This window comes from Phascolarctos cinereus, unplaced genomic scaffold (genome assembly GCF_003287225.1).
Source record: "Phascolarctos cinereus isolate Bilbo 61053 unplaced genomic scaffold, phaCin_HiC Scaffold_5;HRSCAF=322, whole genome shotgun sequence".
Taxonomy (NCBI): Eukaryota; Metazoa; Chordata; class Mammalia; order Diprotodontia; family Phascolarctidae; genus Phascolarctos; species Phascolarctos cinereus.
Window position 1 is genome coordinate 300,162,838 of NW_027555958.1, and position 20,497 is coordinate 300,183,334.

A 20,497-nucleotide genomic window follows, 5' to 3' on the forward strand; every position below is an offset into this window, starting at 1 on the left:
CTTCATCTTTAAAATGGGGTTGATAATAGCACTTACCTCCCAGGATTGTTGTGAGAATCAAATGACATAATCCATGTAAAGTGTTTTTTGAATATTAAAGTGCTACAGAAATGCTAGCTAGAAGGTGCTTCTCCCACTGGCATGGATGGTACCCTTTGAGGTTTTTTCTAGATGTGGGAGTAGGTTATACTGAACCATCCACATTCTCTTTCTCAGGCATACTACTGACCAGTGGCCCAATAACTTAGACTATAGCCATGGTGAAGTGGTAGGGGATGGTGGGAAGGGAGTAAAACTTCCTTTATCCCAAATGATCTGATGAGTGGCTTTGGCCCGACTGGTAATGGAATGCTGGGGTGGGTTGAGGTTCTGTTGCCCAGAGCAGTTTTAGCCTAATGTTACTGAAGAGCCAGTTTAGACAAGATGGCAGGCTACCAAGAAGTGTTGAGCATCCACACTGAGGCATCTGGGTTCCCCAGGAAGCATTAAATTCAGGTGAGGTTTGAAAGCAAGAAAACAGGGATATGGGGCTCTGTGCCCAGGATTACATTTTGTACCTTTCAAATGCAGCTTAGGGCTATAATCCAAGGTGAAAGGTCTCTCCCTGCTCTGGCTCACTGAAGCACCCAGTAGGTTGGGTACAAAATATGAAATTACTTCCCTGGGGATATCTGTTTACAATTTCCATTAAGAGTAGCTATTCATGGGTAAGTAATTCCAGAGCTGCAGCTAGGCGTTTTTGTACTTAGGGCAAATAGCATGAAGTGTGTGTGTGCGGGTACACAAAGCGGGTGTGGAAGGCAGCAGGTAGGAAGGGAGATTTTAACCCAGGTAGATATCTGATAGTTTTCTATTTTAACTAATTATTCTTGTGAACTTGGCTCTTAAAAACTCAACTACTAAAGTACTAAATGTGTTGTCAGAATCCTCTAAATTCTGTACCCTGGGACAAAGTCTCAGTTGACCTGCCCTAGTTACAGTTCTGGGAAATTCAGGTTCACAAGTGTGTCTCATGATCTCAAATCTGAAGGGATAACCAGAAAATGAAATCATTGAAGGCTTGCAAAAACAGCCATACACTACTTTTCTTTGGAGGCAGAATCCCAAGAAGTCTGCAGGAACTTGGTGAGCTCTTCATACCTTTCCCATACTAAGAAAAATCCTGCCAAAAAGAGGGAATATGCCATCACTCATTAGTAACTCAGGGGGATTAGCTCACACTTCTCCCCAATTCTTTGCCATTAATGACCAGAAATAAGAGTACTGCTGGGAAGGATGAAAAAGCTGGAAGTCAGAGGTCCCCACAGAGGCCATTCCTTAGTCCAGCTGTGTTGGAAGGCACCAAAGTTTCCTGTGGGGAAGATGGAAAGGTAAAGAGAAAGATGGGGTAAAATGGACAAAAAAAATAATTCTCAAAATCATGATGTTGAAATTTCTGTTCTCTAGTCTTTGATGCCTGGGAAATCTACAAAGTCTGTGTTTGGGTTCAACAACATCTGTGCAGGGAAAAAGTAACATGAAAACCCAAAGAGAGCTAAGAAGTGATTATCAGTAAGAAAGCTCCCTACACACCCTGTAGTACAGAACTCCAAGGTATTCTTTCTCAAGAGGTGCATCCTGGCTTTGCTCTCTGCTGATGGCTCCACATCACTGGGACACGTACTCTGGATGCTATTTTCGGGAGCACTAATGGCTCTTAAGTCATCCCTACAATCTCTTCAGGTCAAAACCACTTCTATCACAGTTGGAAGGACCTTTACAGATGATGTCCAACCCCCTCATTTTAAAGAAGAAATGAAGTCCCTTAACCCAAGGTCACACAGCCAGTTTGTGATGGAACTAGGGCTACAACCCAAGGTCCCTGTCCGGAGCTGTACTTGGGAATTTTCATATCTGGGACAGGTGGTACCCTCAGTTGAAGGAGCATGGTAGAAAGAAAGTTCACCACAGCCCACCATCTTGCACTTTCCCAGTCTGACTAACTCTTTCAGGTGCTAAGCTCTATTGTTTCTATGGGAGGTGGGAACCCAAGGAGGTACAGAGGAGGAGTGATGTCAACATATTTTCCCACTTAATAGTGAAGTTATAGCCTTGCATTTCTTCTGAGTGAATTCCACTGTAATTTTATTGCATAGTATTCTAGTTGAAAACGTAGGCCTTGCATAAACCCCTCCCCCAACTATGTCCTGGCCAATTTCTCTCAAAGTTGAGGCAGACCCAAACCTCATTAAGCTGTCATGTTCTCTGGCTGCATTTCTCTTTTCCTCCCTCACCTCCTCACCCCTTCACCCTCAACACCCCCCTCCCCAACCTTCACAAGTCATGGCCTATATGTGAAACAGAAGTATACGATCTGTGTAAACAAGACTTTTGCTTTTATAATGTATTCTGTGTTCTGTCATTACGACTCCCATCTGAGATGCCCCAGTCCAACATTTATTTGACTTCAAGTAACAGTACGATGCTTTACAAAATGTTATCCTTGCCTTTGAGGAGTGAAAAGAACTGTACTCTTTGTCTTAATCATTCCATTACAGGTCTGTACCAAAGGAATATTCATCAAAAACAGGGGGAGGGAGGGCAGGGAGAGAGAACACAAAGGGCTTTGTTCAAATATATTTATGGCAACATTATTTGCAATTGAAAAACAAAACAAAACTCCCCAAACTAGAAACAATTGTCCAACAGTAGGGAAATGCCTTAATATATTTCCATATGTCAACAGAATGGAACGCTATATCACAATTAAGAAAAACAAATGTGAAGAATGTAAAAAAAAAATATGGAAAACTCATATGAAGTAATGTGAGGTGAAGAAAACAGGGCCGGAAAATTGGCTACAGTTACGTAGAAGGAATATACAAAAAGCAAACATTGAGGTAAATGCTGATATGATGGTTGTTCTCTATACATCATATTCCATCTCTTGTCTCAGTACAAGGAGGTTGTCCCCACACCTGGAACACACTCCCTCCTTACCTCCTCACCTTCCCCTCAGAGAATCCTTCACCTCTTTTTTGGAGGGGCATTCTAGAGGAGGAGACTGGGCCTCCCCATCTCACCCAGGCTGGAAGCCTGGCATCCATGGGCTAATCCCAAGAGTAATCAGCACTGAAGCATTAACCTGTTAACCTGTTTGAATTTTCTGACCTGGGCCAATTTGTCCTTCCTTGGTCAGCCTGGTGGCCCTCTGTTCCAGGGGCCTTGCCATACTTGCGCTGGACTTAGTTTGGACACTCAATCATTTTTAGCTCCGCTGCAGCTTAGAACTCCTGAACTCAAGAAATCCACCAAGCTCAGGCTCCCCAGAAGCAGGGACTTTAGGCATTCTAACTTCTTTCAAAGTATAGCTCAGGTTTCACCTTCTTCATAAAATGTCTTTTCCAATCCCCCCAGTTATCAATACATTCTCTTGAAATTTTGCTGTAGAGTCATTTTTCACTCGTGTCCGACTCTTTGTGACCCCATTTGGCATTTTCTTGGCAAAGATACTGGAATGGTTTGCCATTTCCTTCTCCAGCTCATCTTACAGATGAGGAAACTGAGGCAGAAGACGACAGGGTTAAGAGATTTGCCCAGGATTACACGGCTAGTAGGTATCTGAGGCCAGGTTTGAATTCAAGTCTTTCCGACTCCAGGCCCGGCTCTTTGCCCACTGCACCAACTAGTTGCCCAAAGAGTTGTAGATGTAAATTCAATTGGATTTCTCATTTTTAAAGATATAAGTGCCTACTTTTGTTGTTTTTCCTTCATTTTTAAGGAGGACCAGTAATATCACGGGTGATGTTTTGACTTGTTCATGAATTGGATTTAAGTGAGGCAGAGTTGCACAAAGTCATCAGCCTCACTCTCTCTTCCAGAGTCATGGAGTCCAATGGCAGGACAAAAGTCAAAATGATTGGTGATGGCTTGGGATGCAGTGGATGACCTTTGCATCTTTGATATCTGACCAAGTTCTCAGTACTCATTGGAACTAATTGTTTTCATCCACCCATTCTGATGAGGGAAATCTTCACATTCTTGGGGTAGACATCTCCCTACCTCACTGACAGATCTGAGTTCTATTCATTAGTCTCAACCAGGTTTAGCTCGTCTGCGGAAATGGTTTGCTTGGGTGTGGTCACTGTATGCGCTATAGCTTCTTGGAGCCATAGGTGAGAACTGGGTGAATCAGGTGGACATCAAAGGTGGATAGGCAGCCCTGAAAAGAGCTCAGCAAGTCCTCATCTCCTTGGACACCTCATATACCCCAAGTGCCTAGTAGTTTTACTTAGTACTTGGGTAGATTTATGATCTCATCTGTGTGGGTGCTCCCTGTGGTTGCAGATAATAACTCATCCGTGTTTTTACCACATGTGGTACTAGTCATGAATTGTTTTTTAAAGTTGCTGTAATCCTCTCCCCAACCCACACGACCCCAACCCATTTGGCAGGCAGGCAAACTGATCTCTAATGAGGAAGAGCAAAAGTGTACCTATTGGGAAAGGATCCTAATTTGCAAACTTTCCCCCCCTTTTCACCCCCGGACTAAGTCAGTGCTGTGCAAAGACAGCTGATTACATGGCAGTCAGTTTCTATTTATGCATCAAGATTTTGGAAAGGAGGAAAGGAAATAGTGACTGAAGATATGACAGCTTCATGGGAAGTGTGACACTGTAATTTTCAAGATTGCCTAAAGGTTTTTTTTTTAAAAGTTTCTATTGCTTTCCAGGCTTGTAAGAGTTAGTTATACAAAAAAGGTATCTTTCTCCTGGCTCTTATTTATCAAAGTAAATTCCTGATTAGGAGACCAGGGCTTAGATTCCCAATTTACTTCATGAGGAACTGGGTTCTAAATGGGAAAATGAGTTTAATTTCAAGACTTTTCAATCCCAGACTTGAACATAACCCAGAACTTTCTGTGCTTCCAAAAACAAATTAACCAAAGTCTGTCTGCACTTTTTCACTAACTGTTTGAGGGCTGGCAAAATCATTTAATTAAAACAGAAAAAGAAATAAAAACAAACATTAGAAATATTCTTAGTTAATATACCTCCTTCCCTTCTTTGCAGAGGTGGGGGACTATGGAAGTAGAACATAGCATATACTGTCAGATTTGAGTGATGGGTTGGTTAGCTTTGCTAAGCTGCCTTTTCTTCCCTTTTTTATTCTTTGTCATAAGGGGTGGCTCTCTGGCTGGGGCAGTTGTTGTTCAGTCCTTTCAAGTCGTGTCTGACTCTTCATGACCCCATTTGGGGTTTTCTTGGCAAAGATACTGGAGTGGTTTGCTATTTCCTTCTCTGGCTCATTTTACAGATGAGGAAACTGAAGCAAACAGGGTTAAGTGACTTGCCCAGGGTCGCACAGTGAGTAAGGGTCTGAGGCCAGATTTGAACTGATGAAGGTGAGTTTGGTTCTAAGGCCAGTGCTCTATCCGCTGCCACTTGGCTGAGGTAGAGGAAAGGGATATATTGGGAAATAAAGGTGAGGTCCAAAATAAGAGATATCAATAAAAAGAAAAAAAAGAAACATTCTCAGCAGCTATTACTCAAATACGTGCATTCCTACTTTCCTCTTCTCAAGTCTGGTCTAGAGAAAAGATTTATTCTGAGTTCCTCTCTGTAAACTGTCTCCCTAACTTTTCCATCTAGCTATCCACTCCCCTGGTGTCCTTAAGGATGGCCTGTCTGCAGAAAGTCTGCTCCATGGCATTGGTAAAGCATGGCACTATCAGGACCTTTCTCAGAGGCCGATGGGAGCCCAAGTTCAGATCCTGCTCCAGGTTCCTGAATAATTTGACCCCTTTCCTAGGTGGGGAAGAAACAACAGTGGCTGTGGTTCTTAGAAATTCTATCCAGTAGTTTGTCATCCTAATCCTCTATCAGTTTTGCAGAAATTTCTTCTCTTGCGAAGTCTCCAGGCTAATCTTTAGATTTTGGAAGTCTGACAGATTTGAATCAGGGCAGGACATACTCCCTCATACCCAGCTGGGCATATCCCCATGATGCCAAGCAACAGGACAAGAGGAACAGGCACGGGAGTGTTAAGGTCATGGAGGAGGTGGTGGTGGGCAAACCCATTTTCCTCTCCCCTTACCCCTCCTGCCTGCACAAGGAAGACATCAGAGTCAACCTGTCCACGCTACCTCTGGAGGACGTGACACCAGCTGCAGTTGAAGGTCAGGTCTGAGGAGACGCAGACTTCACAGCTCTGATGTTGCAGACAGGCTGAAAGACAGAAAGCAGAGGCATCTAGCTGTCAGGATCGCCTGGAGTGGGTCATGGGAGTTTCCAAGCCCAGCAAGTACACAGTTATCAAGCACTGGGGCTATTGATGAAAACATGGTGCTGTGAAGCTGACCCATTACTTTCAAAATTGTCTCATATGTCTGTTCTTCCTTCTAAATGAACTTTTGTACTTCCCCTGTTTAATATATTTCTATACCAAACTCTATGTATCCGTTTAACTCTCCTTTGTTTGATTCAGATAAGAATAGGGTTCATGAAATGCTCCTTCCTCCATGTTTGCATACACCCTAATTATGTGAAGTAAATTTCTCCACCCTTTCCTCCTATTTCTTTCCTACTGTACTCCATTTCTCCCTTTCTTTCCTTTCCTCTCTTAAAATCAACAAAAAAGAGCAAAATCAACAACAAAACCAGTTTCAGTGTTTATATGAAGCTTTACTCCCTTGGTGATTAGTGAAGGGACCCTTATCTCCTCTCCCTCTTTTACATGCTCAGAATTTCATCATCATTTAGTCCCTTCAGTTGTTCAAATGTAGTTATCTTTCCAGGTTTCTCTTTTCTATTAAAGGTACATTTGCTCATTCTTGTAGGATAATACTCAGTTTTTCAGGGTGAACTCTTTTTTCAGTATTATTTTCTTTGACTTGGAAGCTCTGAACTTTCATTATGATATTCCTGGGTGTTTTTAATTTGGTGTTTCTTTTAGGAAGTTATCATTGGATAACTTTCACTTTGCCACCTGATTCTAATAGATTTGGGTAGTTTTAAAAATGATTTCTTGAAACATGTTATTTAGGTTTTTTTTGTTTAGTCATGATTTCCAGAGAGGCTGATGGTTAATTATTATTAATTAATTTAATTATTAATAACCAAATTATTTTTTCTTAACCTATTTTCTAGGAAAGTTTTTTTACAAAATCATAGATACCTTTCATTTTCTTCTATTTTTCAATCCTTTAATTTTGTTTTAATATTTTTATTGTCTTATGGAATAATTGAATTCTGAATGCTGCATTCTATTTTTTTTTTAGAGAGTCCAGCACTTGGGTTAAGTTTTTCTACCATTTATTTAATTTTTTAATCTTAATTTGTTTCTAGTCATTCCTGTAGTCTTTGCAGTTACTATCCCCTCCCTTTTTTTCTCTGAGATTCTGCTTGTATTTGTTGTGGAATCATTCTTTATCTATGTTTACCACTTGAACTTCTCTTAACCCATAATATTCATTGTTTTCTTTTTTTCCATTCTGTTTACTCTTCCCTTCCCTGGTAGGGCCCTTCTTCCATTACTCATAAGGTCTGTTCACCAGGGCTTATATGGAATTGCCTGGTGTAACCTCTCTCCCAGTCTCCATTGACTTCTGGTCATCATTTTGTGCCATTTTAGAATGAATGAGGAAACTGATTTTTTTTTTTATTATATTCTACTTGGTGTCCTTTTTTGGATATTTGCTGGGGTATGTGAGGGTGTGGCATTTAAAAAGTTTAAGAGACATTATTTCTGGGTAATTAGTAATTTTATTAAAAATGCCAGCATTTTAATAAAAAGAGGGTCAGTGGCACTCTTGAATGCCAAAGACCTTTCATGGTGGTAGGCTCATAGTTTATATACTCTCGGAAAAGCAAGTGTTCCTGAGGGTGTCAATTAACTTTGATTGGTTAAGAATTAATGAGAGAATGAATATTACAATGAGAGGTGGGTTCTATTATAATGAGGCACTTGAAGGTACATGATTCGAATCACCCAAGTCTTGGTCAAAGAAATTTATCAATTTTCATATCACCCGTCTGACAAAAGGGAGAATCCACATTTTTCCCAGACCTCTCTGAGTAAACACAATGAGCAGGAGTTCACCCACTATCCTAAACTTAGAATTTCTTTTACTGTCTTTGATTAGATCTCAACCATCCTGTCTGAATAAATCTTTGAGAAAGACTTCCCACACTAGATGATTTCTGGATGAGGAAGTAGAAAAGGGAAAAAAAACCTTAGTCCTGATTTGAAAATTAGTTATTAATATAAGAGAGAAATAATCATTTTTCTCCGGGGAGATCTAGGCTCCTCTACAACCTTTTATATTGCTGTCTTAACTGAAAGTGTGACATGAATTGGATTGTTCATAGGGTTCATGGGGTATGTTACAGGACAAAAGTCAAAAGCCTTGAGCCTTGATCATCTGCTGGACTGAATGAGGGTGAGCAAGATGATATGAGGGATGGGGTGTAATAGAATAGAAAGAGGGTCTTCTGCGTCTTGGTCATCTAGCTTACTCCTGTGGTATGGGTCAGGGACAGGGAATAGCCCAAGACATGCTAGACTTTTGTCAACCCCACCACTGGTTCTTTGTAGACTAGGGGAAGGGTAGGGAACAGAAGAGAATGCTGTGCCTTGGTTAGTTAACACCGATGCCTGCTCCTCTTAGCAAGGTGGAGGGTAAGGGGCAGAAGAAGGTGTTGGTCTGTCCTGCTACTGTCTTGTCTAGGCTGGATAGGGGGGAAAGGGGCAGGGAGTGGAAGAATGTGGGGCCACATTACACATGGGTCACAACTCTAAGGCCAAACCATACATAAGATAATAATCATAACTAGCCTTTACATCATGTTTTAATTTGCAAAATGCTTTGCATGTTATCTCATTTGTTAATGGAAAAGATCACTGGATTTGGAATGAGAGGCCCTAGGTTCACATTCTTGATTTCTGCTACTTGCTATCTGTTTAACCTTGGGCCAGCTGGGTCACCTCTATAGGCCTTGGTTGCTCATCAGTAAAATTAGGTGGGTTAGATTTTCTGACTTCTAAAGTCCCTTTCAGTTCTAAATATATACTCCTATAATAATAAAAGCATCACATGGTTTTAATAAAATCAACTAATCTTTATTTCTGCTATGGGTTTCAGGTACCTTGTTTGCTGTTAAAGACTCACTTAATTCACTGGGGAAGAGATGATTCAAATGTACAGAGAGAGTGTCCCAGAAATATAGTCTCAGGAGAGTTTGATTTATTCCTTAGTACTTATGTATGAAAATTAGCCCTGCACATCTATGCCCTTGCTACAAATTGCTGCTTTTTTTCTTTGAAAAAATAGGCCTTGTCACCAAAAAAAATAAAGAAAAAAAGATCTGAGAGATAGGCTTTGTAGGATGATGGGTGACTCCCTCTTTTTTCCTTTCTACCCATGAACTCCAAAACCACATTTCCCCAAAGTAAACGAATTCTATGGATTGATTCCCTTCCTGCATTCCCATTCCCTGGGAGCTCAGGCCCAAGTTTCTCAGTCTTTCCTGGAATTCCATGCTAGCACTGGGATGTTTTCTTTTCCCCTTTTTCTTTTGTTTTGATCATTTCTTAATATATCCCTGGTTCTGAAATGCTTTTGGAGATTCTTTTGGATTTCTGCAATCGTTTTGGATAGAAGCCTGGGTAAATCAGCACTTTCAGCTGATTTGGAGGTGCTGTGTCTGTTGGTGGTTTTGTCCTCCTGCTTTGCAAGACAGAAGGACCATCACAGGCTGGAGGGCACATGTGCTCAGAGTCTAGTGGGTGTCAGCTTATGCTTTCTGAAGGGTTTGAGATGGTAGCCAAAGTGAAGCAAAAATCATTCTCTCCTCCTCCCTTTCCTTTTCCTCCTTCCCCTCCTCCTCCTCTTCCTCCTTTTTTTCCTTCTCCTTTTCCTTCTCCTCCTCCCTCTCCTCCTCCCTTTCCTCTTCCTTCCTTCTCTATCTCCTCTTTCTCCTCCTCCTTCTCCCCCCTTTCTCCTTCCCCTCCTTCTCCTCTTCCTCCCCTTTCTCCTTCTTTTCTTCCTTCTCCTTCATTTCCCTCTCCTCCTCCCCTCCCCCTCCTCCTTCCTTCCTCTTTCCCCTCCCCCTCTTTCTTCTCTTCATCTCCATCCTCCTCCTCCTTCCTCCTTTTCTTCCTTTTCCTCTTCTCCTTCCCTTTCTCCTCCTTTTCCTCCTCTTCTTCCTTCTCCTCCTCCTTCTTCTCCTACCTTAATCCTTGCAGCTGAGCCTAGTACTGGGAACAAATGGTGTGAAAAGCACCCTCAGATGCAATTTAAAGGATAAATGCAGTTGGTGTTTTGGGGAGACCATGATACTATGGGGAGCAGAAAAGAGCTTCCTTTGGGTGCAGTATCCAGGGGAGCAAGTCCTCAGGAGCTGGCAGATTCTTATGTTCATTAATTGCGCCCACTAGCTAGATACTAAGCTCAGTTGTTTTTATGCCACTGGAGAAGTATAAGAGCTATTAGCGTGTTAAATTTTGGCAAAGTCCTGGTCACTCTAGCTTAGTCATAATTCTCTTCTGAGGTTTTGTTTCCATCTTGGAGAAGAAGGTAAGAGAAGAGAGAAAAGGAGGGGAAAGAATAGAAAAGGAGGCATATAAGAAAGAGAAGAAGAAAAAAAATGAGGCAGGTTAGGAATAAAAGGGATTACGAGAAACCATTGTGGGTGTTCTGCAAGTGGTTTCCACCCACTCAGGATTATGATGAAATTAAAAGCCATATCCAAGCAGGAATGCTGTTTTCCCTTCCTTGCTCCCACCTCTAGTCCTGACTTTACCATGAATATCCATCAGTGATCCAACAGCTTGGTCTTGTTTGAGATGGGGCCAGGCTACCACAGATTGTAACTGCGGCAGTACCATTTAATAGAAATTCAAAGAAAACTGGGGAAAGAAGGGGGAAAGAAAAGAAGTCTGTTGGCCTAGAGTTTGTCTGTGCTTTAAGACTGATTCTCAGTTTTTCTTTTTCACTCATGAACTCCCAAACCATATCTCCCCAAAGTAAAGGGATGCTATGGCTCAATTGTCTTCCTGGTTTCTCAAAGCAGCATCTTCCACTAGAATTCTATATCCCAATTGGGAGTGTCCTATGGTAGGGAACTCTGGGATAGCACAACCCCTGGCGAAATTCCTACTCACTTGGCAGTGGGGTAAACTCAACAGCTGATGTGCTGGTGACCTTGCTGGTGTCCAACTCAACCCGGTGATACTCATAAATTGTTCTTCGGCGAGATTCTGAAACAAACACAGGATTGATCAGCATGGGATCAATCTGTCGAGGGAAGAATTTTCTAATAGTGTGCAAAATCTCTTAACTCTAGTGCCACCCCTCTTTCTAGTCACATCTCTGTCACCAAAATGACCATATGACTTCTGCTACTTTATTCCTCCTCTTTGGGCCTCAGTTTCTTTATTTATAAAATTAAGGGATTCTATAACCTTATTTTTAAAGTCTCTTCAAACTCTTTCTATGCTTCCATGGTCAAATAAGGATATCCCATGCCCACAGGCAATTGAGGCATGTGTCTAGGGGTCTGATAGGTAGGCTACATAATTTGTACCTTTTTTTCATTCATTCATTCAACAAACATTATTTATTAAATGCCTACTATAGATAAGGAGCTATTTCCAGCCTAGGAGCTGGGAGAGATACAAAGTTTTGATAACACATGTTTTCTTCTGTTATGGCGCTCACACTCTAGTGCAGAGGTTCTTTTAAAAATTTTTTATTTTTAATTTATGGAATAAACCAAGCATTTCCACAATGTAGTATAATAAAAAAGATGATTATACATGAAACTACAAATACTATGCACAACTTGCTATTCCTTTCAAATATACAACAAAATTACCATGTAAATTTCTTTTTTTTCTTTTTTTCTTCCCCACCTCCCCCACCCTAGAAATGGCTAGCATTAAGTACAAATAGGTATAGGTATATATATGCATATATATATATGCATATATATATATGTGCATATATATATATATATAGTAAAATTATTCTACATATACTTCTATTTATCAGTTCTTTCTCTGGATGCAGACAACTTCTTTCTTCATATGTCCTTTATAGTTAATTTAGGTATTTATAATAGACAAAATAACTTATTCACTCAAAGTCATTCTTAAAACAATATTGCTGTTATTGTATACAATGTCCTCTTGGTTCTGCTCAATTTGCTCTTCATTGTTTCATGCAGGTTTTTCCGTGTTTTTCTAAATCATTGAACTCATCATTTCTTATAGTATAGTAGTATTTCATCACAATTATAAACCACAACTTGTTCAGTCATTCCCCAGTTGATGGACATCTCTGTAATTTCCAGTTCTTTGCCATGACAGAGAGAGCTGTCATAAATATTTTAGAACAGATAGGTTCTTTTCCTCTTTCCCTAACCATCTTTGGAGATAGCCCAAGTAGTGGTATTGCTGGGTCAAAGGTAATTTCTGTTTAATAATTCTTTGGGCATAATTCCAGATTGTTCTCCAAAAAGGTTGCATCATTTTACAATTCCACCAACAATGAATTAGTTTCCCAATTTTTCCACATTTCCTCCAACATTTGTCACTTTCTCCTTCTACCATTTTAGCCAATCTGGTAGGTGTAAAATGATATCTCAAGCACAGAGGTTCTTAACCTTTTTGTGTGTGTTCTGGATCCCTTTGGCAGTCTGGTGAAGCCTTCAATCCAATGTCACTGATTTCCTTGTTGTTCTATGAACGAGACACTCTATCCCTTGGCTTCAGGAATTTTCTCTGGCTGTCCCCCATGCCTGAAATACTTTCTCTCATCTCTGCCTACTTGTTTCCCTGGTCTCAACTAAAATCTCGTCTTCAACAGGAAGCCTTTTTCAACCCCTCTTAATTCTAATGTCCCTTTCTTTTAATTATTTCCTATTTATCCTGTATATAACTGGTTTGTACATATTTGTTTGCTTGTCATTTCCTCCTTTAGATTGTAAGCTCATTGAGGGTAGGAATTGTCTTTTGACTCTTCTTCTATCCCCAGCATTTAGCATAGTGCCTGAACATAGTAGATGCTTAATAAATGTTTATTGGCTGAATTAAATGGATAGATTCCTCATAAAAATGTTTTAAAATTCATAAAATAAAATACATAAGATCACAAAAGAAACCAATTATACTGAAATACAGTTGTCATAACATTTTTTTCTAAAGTTCATGGACCCCAGGTTAAGAACCCTTGGCTAGTAGAAGGATAAGACCCACACGGATAAATGCAAGAAAGGGTGTCCCAAAAGTCTTAGTGCAGTTTTACAACACTGAGGTTTTGGGGACACCTTGTATATGATACATACATTAAAGAACTATCTGCTTATGCACAACTCATATTCTAGGTGATATAGCATGGAGCTGACTATGACCGTGTTTGTTACTCCTAGACTTTCCCACTAGAAATGTACACATGTATGTATACATATGCATACGGGGCAGCCAGGTGGCACAATGAATAGAGTGCTAGGCCTGAAGTCAGGAAGATTCATCTTGGTGAGTTCAAATCTGGCCTTAAACATTTATTACCTGTGTAACCCTGGGCAAGTCATTTAACCCTGCTTGCCTCAGTTTCTTCCTTCATCTGTAAAATGAGCTGGAGAAGGAAATGGCAACCCACTCCAGCATCTTTGTCAAGAAAATCCCAAATGTGGTCATGAAGAGTGTGACAGGACTGAAACAACTGAATGATAACAAAAAAATACACAATATACATACACACATCCACGTGTACATTCACATACACATATATACACACATAATTCATACATACATCATCAGTAAGATACTGTTTTCACTTTTCCACAGCTCTAAAACTGTGGCAGTTATCCCTGCCAGCTTTGAGGACACTCCAACCTTGTACATACATCCCTTTCTGCCTTATTGAATTCCACTGAAGATCAATTGCAGGAAATTACATTCAGAGGAACATGAGATTTGTCAAGGACTGTCTAGAAATGGAAATCTTTCCATATGTAAGTGCAGAAAAAGTACTTGTCTGTCTGAGACAAATGAGCAGAGGGCCACCTCTGGAGTCAAGGGGATGGACAAGAACACAATGTAAGGATTTGGTGATTTTTTGATAAGCAGGCTGGGCACTTGTACCAGTCACGATTGCTCTTCAGGCTACTACCCACATGATGAAGCTAAGGCCACAACACAATACCTTGTCCAGGCTGGCCTCCAACTTGCTCTGGAATCCCAGGGCTAAGTGGAGAGGGCCATAGGCTCAGGTCCTCTCCCAAACTCTATCATAGAATCCCAGATTTGAAAGGGATTTCAGAAGACATTTAGTCTAACCCCTATCTAACTAATCCCCTCTAAGATTTCCCCAACAAGCCATTATGGGAGAATCCCCCATATTCCAAGGCATTCCATTCTGGGAAGCCTCTAATTGCTAGAAAGTTTTTCACTCTAGGTGTTGCATGGATAGAGCACAGGATTTGGAATCAGGAAGACTCATTTCCCTGAGTTCAAATTTGGCCTAAGAAACTTACTAGCTGTGTGGCCCTGGGCAAGTCACTTAACCCTGTTTGCCTCAGTTTCCTCATCTGTAAAAATGAGCTGGAGAAGGAAATAGCAAACCACTCCAGTATTTTGCCAAGAAAATCCCTGGGATGGGATCATGAAGAGTCGACGGAAAATGACTGAACAATGACATATATATATATACACACACATACACTAATATATATATACACAAATATATATGTAAACACATACATATGTATTGTATATACATATATGTATAAGATATAATAATAATAATAGTATCATATAATGTTTTAAGGTTTATAAAGTGCTTTATAATTATAATCTCATTTGATCCTTAGAATACCCTTGGAGGTAGGTGCTATTATTATCCCCATTTTACAGATGAAGAAACTGAGACAGATTAAGTAATTTACCAAGGGTCACACAAACTAGCAAGTTTCTGAGGCCAGATTTAACTCAGGTCTTCCTGATTCTAGGTTCAGGGCGCTATCTACTTTACCATCTAGCTGCTTAACAAAGCTTAAAACTGCACTAAGACTTTTGGGACACCCTTTCAGCATCATCTCACATACTCTGTTTAAATTAGATAGAAGTTAGTTAACCTCAGAGGGAAAGAACTAGCATGTTTGGTTTGTTTTTTATTTTTGGAGGTGGGGGGGGAATGGAAAACAAAGAAAGGTCTCCCGTAGGAGGCAGGATTGAGCTGAGTCTTGAAAGAAAGCCGGGAGGAGGAAGTGAGAAGTGAGAGCATTCCAGGCACAGGATACAGCCAGTGAAAGGCATGGGAGTTGGGAGATGTAGGATTCTAAGTGAAGAACAGCCAGGGTAGCTGTATTAAAGAGTACATGGAGGTGACTAAAGTGTAAGAAGCCTGGAAAGGCAGGTTATGAAGGACTTAAAACAAAAATTAAAGGATTTTCTATATGATCTTGGACCCACTGGAGCTAACTGAGTAGGTCTATGCTTTAGGAAAATTACTATTGGCAGCTGAGTGGAAGGTAGATTGGAGTTGGGAGGAGATTTGAGGCAGGGAGGAGAGCAATGAGGAGGCTAATGCAATAGTCCCAATGTGAGGTAATGGATGAGGGGGCCTGTACCAAGATGGCAGCAGAATTGGTGAAAGACTGGATTTAGAATTAGGGGGCTTAGGTTTGAATTCCAGCTTCCAGCTTTGATACTTGATACCTGTGTGACCTTGGACAAGTCTCCCACCTCTTTTTGCTTCAGTTTCTACATCTCTAAAATGGGAGGTTGAACTCAAGGATCTCTTGAGGTTCTTTTCCTTTCTAAATCCAAGTCAATGTCAATCCTGAGATAGCAGGAATTGGTTTAAGTGCTGGTCTCCTGACTACAAAGCCAGTGCTGTCTCCACGGTATCACTCAGCATCTAAGTGAAGAGAGGCTTACTGATAGTGTCACCTTATGGGCCCCGTCTGGACGTGCAGCTCATTCATATGCCAACCTTCCTAGTTTCTTTTTTGCAATGATGAACTTGACCTTCCCCATCCTGCCCCTTCCTTCAATCTGTACTGACTGAACCCTGTTACAACAAAATCCCAATGTAATTAAAAAAAAATTGCAAGCTAATAGCCAATTGCCTACTTACTGTAGCAGTATTTAATACAACAAAATGCTAAAGAATGAAATTGGGGCCATCCCATGGAATATGTGTTGATGAGACTATGCTGATTCAATTGACCTACATCTAATATAATCACAAAGGAAAGCTTTCATAATGCTAGAAACCTATTACAAAACTGACCCATTCTATAAGGGCTGGTCATGTCATATCAGCTTTTGCTCCCCCATTAAGGGACATGGAGTTCTCTGTGTCACATCTAATCCCTGTTATTATAAGTTGAGTTCAAATGAGAGTTTATCAGGTCCCATAGTCAGTCAATGAGCATTTATTAAGCTTATATGCTATTTATATATGTGTTATTATATTTATTAAGCATATATGCTAAGCTAAGGAGCGTATGGGGTGTTCAGGGTGACTAGCCCCTTTGGTGTGAGGGCTTGCTGAGCCCTTTTCAAGGCTGCTCATCCACCTTTGGTGTCTACCTGATTTACTTAATTTTCACTTGTGGCCCCGAGAAGCTGTAGCGGCCACACCCTGGCAAACCATCTTGGTAGATGGGCTAAACCAGGTTGAGGCTAACTGACAGACCTCAGACATTGGTGAGTTAGGGGGATGTCTAGCCCAAGCATGTGAAGATTTCCCTTATGGGAATGGGCTGATGAGAACAATTTGTTCCAATAGCCATGAAGGCAGCTGAAGCAGTCACTGTGAAGTGCTTAGAGCTTGGTCAGGCATCAGAGATGCCAGGGTCATCCACTGCATCCTGGGCCATTGCCAGTGATTTGGACATTTGTCCTGCCACTGGACTTTGATGACTCAGGAAGAAAGAGTGAAGCTGACGACTCAGTGAAACTCTGCCTCACTAAAATCCAATTCATGCACAAATCAAGACGTCACTCATGAGGTCATTGGTTCTTTTCCAAAATGAAGGACAAACAACAACAACAATAATGTGCTAAATGCTAGTCCATTCATATCTTAGGTTATTGTTATTATTATGTTTTAAACTAAGTCATTGACTCATTATATGACCCTGGGCTAGGTCATTTCTCCTCTCTGGGCCTCTGCTTTCTTACCTATAAAATGGTGGGATTGGACTCTGTAAGGGCCCTATCAGCCCTGGCACTCTATGGATCTAATATACCTTTGTCTACTATCAGCATTTCCTGAACTAAGTCAATAAGCATTTATTAAACACCTACTATGTGCCAGGCACTGTACTACGTGCTAGAGATACAAAGAAAGGCAAAACCAGTCCCTGCCCTCAAGAAATTTACAATCTAACAAAGGCTACAACATGAAAACAGTTATGTATCAGCAAGATATATACAGGATAATGGGAAAGCACTAACACTGAAGAGGATTGGGAAAGGCTTCTAACAGAAGATGAGATTTTAGCTGGAACTTGGAGGAAGTCAAGAGAAAGAAGTGAAGAGAGACAGAAATTCAAGCATGAGGGGCAGCTAAGTGGCACAGTGGATAGAGATCTGGCCTTGGAATCAGGAGGACCTGAGTTCAAAGCTGGCCCCAGACACTTGACACTTACTAGCTGTGTGACCCTGGGCAAGTCACTTAACCCCAATTGCCTCACCAAAAAGCAAAAAACAAAGAAAGAAAGAAAGAAAAAAAGAAAGAAAGAAATCCAAGCATGGGACACAACTAGTAAAAATGCATGGAGTGTCTTGTGTCGGGAACAACAAAGAGTCCAGAGTCACTGGATTGCAGATAATGTGGGGGGATATTGGGAGTAAGGTTATGGAAAGGTAGAAGGGGGCCAAGTTATGAAAGGCTTTGAACACCAAACAGATTCGATATATTTGGTTATATTTGATCCTCGATGTGATGGGGAGCCATTGGAATTTATTGAACGGTGGTGGTGGAGGGTGTGATATGGTCAGATCTACTCTTTAGGAAGATTAATATCACAGTTGAGTGGAGGATGGACTGGAGTAGGGAGAGATCTGAGGAAGGGAAAGGAATTAAGAGGCTATTTTGATAACCCAAGCACAAAGTGATGTGGGCTTGCATCAGGGTGATAGCAGAAGAGAGAAGGGGGGATATTCAACAGATGTTGCAAAGGTGAAATTGACAGACCTTGGAAACAGATTGGAAATAGAGGGTGAGAGATAGTGGGGAATCGAGGATAATACCAAGATTATGAACCGGGGGGACTGGGAGGGTGGTGGTGCTCTCCATGGTGATAGAGAAATTTGGAAGGGAGAAGGTTTGTGAGGAAAACTAACGAGTTCAATTTTGGACATATGTGATATCTATTTAAGATATCTATGTGACATCCAGTTCAAGTTGTCTAATAGGTAGTTGGACATTCAAGACTGCTTCAGTGCTGGTGTTTAGTCATTTGAGTCGTATCCGATTCTTTGTGACCCCATTTGAGGTTTTCTTGGCAAAGATACTGGAGTGGTTTGCCATTTCCTTCTCCAGTTCATTTGACAGATGAAGAAACTGAGGCAAACAGGGTTAAGTGATTTACTCAGGGTTACACAGCTAGTAAATGTCTGAGGCCAGATATGAACTACAGAGGTTATGGCTAAACCAATAGATCTGAGAATCATCAGTAAACAGATAATAATTGGATCCATGGGAGCTGATGAGATCACCAAGCAAAATAGTATAGAGGGAGAAAAGAGAGCCCAGGTCAAGCACTGTGGGATACCCAGGAACATAGATAAGGATCCTACAAATGAGACAGTAAGAGCAGTCAAACAAGTAGTAGGAAAACCAGGAGAGAACAACATCATGAAAACCTAGAGGGAAGAAAGTATCAAATTAAAAATGGAGGTCAAGAATGTCAAAGGCTGCAGATATGTCAAGAGGGATGAGGATTGAAAAAAAGCCATTGGATTCCATAGTTAAAAGAAACAATGGGGGTAATCCAAGGCTGGGACTTGGCAGGACAAGATTGCTGCTAGGATAAGGGGCAAGGGACTCTAGAGAGGAGAATAATGTAGAGTTGAATTCGTTCATTGAGGGGTCAAGATGAGGAAGGGAGAAGCCAGTGAAAGAGTGATGGATTGGGAGAGAATTGAGGGTTCAGGGGTTTGGAGGTTATGTGGAAGATAAAGAAAAGGGTTAAAGGTTATGGTTAGATAAAGGAATTTCAGAATTTATGAAACTGGAAGTGGAATACTTGTGGATAATGGCAAGATCAAAGGCATGACTTAGTGTGACCTAGTATGACTTTCCTTTCCAAGAAGAACAATCCAACAAATAAACAAAAGACAGAAGGGGTATTTTAAAGAATCACAGTGAAAGGCCAAATAGCCCTGACATGCTTGGAGTAGGGCAATTAGAGTAATTGATTGATTGATTGAATGGATGAATGAATGAATGACTACAAGCTTAATGCCTAAAGGAGATGCTATAGGTTAAAGTGGTTAGCTTTCATACTTCTCAGATGTCACAAAAGCGAGAGAAATGTGGGATCATTCCAGAAGCTAGGCACAGGTAGAAGGGTGGGTTTTTGTTTTAAAGTATAGCTGGCACAAGAATGAACAGAAAGCTTCCGATCCTTAAGCATAGTCAGGGGAGTCCTGTTTGGGACCCGGGAAGTATATTCCAGGTTTGTTGGTGGTGGTGGTGTTCAGTTGTTTGAGTTGTGTCCGAGTCTTGGTGACCCCATTCTGTCATGCCTGCAATATATTAACTCACTGGTCCTACACTAGCTTTAGAGGTATCACTATCTGTTTGGTGGCATCCATCCAACTCACTGACAACGTGTCAAAGGGGAACTAAACAGGTTCTAGAAAATGTTCCTTTCAAAGGCAACTGTATTCAATAAAGCAAACGAGCACTGTGATGCTTCAGATTGCAGAAGATGCTTCATGTGCATCAAATGTACCAGAAACAAGCTTTCCCATCAGTGCAGTGTGGATTCTGGGCTAACTACTCCAATAAGCTGAATCAGATCCTGCAGCTTTTCCGTCAACACACAGGGCTTTGACTCCTGCTACAGCAATCTTTCCAAATGGTCAATCAAGCAATAAGCATTTATCAAGTGTCTACTGCACGCCAGGCACCAGGTTAAGCACTAAGGATACAAAAACACAGCAGCATAGTAATATTCCATTGCATTTAAATACCACAATTGGTTCGATCATTTCCCAGTCTCTGGGTGTCTGCATTCATAACATTATTAATGACGACACACATTTACCTGAGACATCCAAAGTCCTTTCCTTACAACAACCCTGTGGTCATGATGATGATGATGGCGGTGGTGGTGATGGTGATGGTGATGGTGGTGGCAGTCTAACTGCTCCCATTTTGGTTTTTTTGTTTTGTTTTGTTTTAGGCAATGGGGTTAAGTGACTTGCTCAGGGTCACACAGCTAGTAAGGGTTATGTGTCTGAGGCCGGATTTGAACTCAGGTCTTCCTGAATC

General features: G+C 41.0%; 1 protein-coding gene across 2 annotated transcripts in view; it reads right to left on the reverse strand.

The window, feature by feature from the left end:
* Positions 1-20,497, reverse strand: part of PLXDC1 (plexin domain containing 1) — a 108,400-nt gene that overhangs the window by 19,614 nt on the left and 68,289 nt on the right. For both annotated transcript variants that reach the window (XM_020997700.2, XM_020997699.2), the window contains 2 exons: positions 11,143-11,238; positions 6,125-6,206 (listed from right to left, as the gene is read on the reverse strand). In XM_020997700.2, the coding sequence (XP_020853359.1) occupies positions 6,125-6,206; positions 11,143-11,238 (178 nt within the window). The remainder of the gene's footprint in view (positions 1-6,124; positions 6,207-11,142; positions 11,239-20,497) is intronic.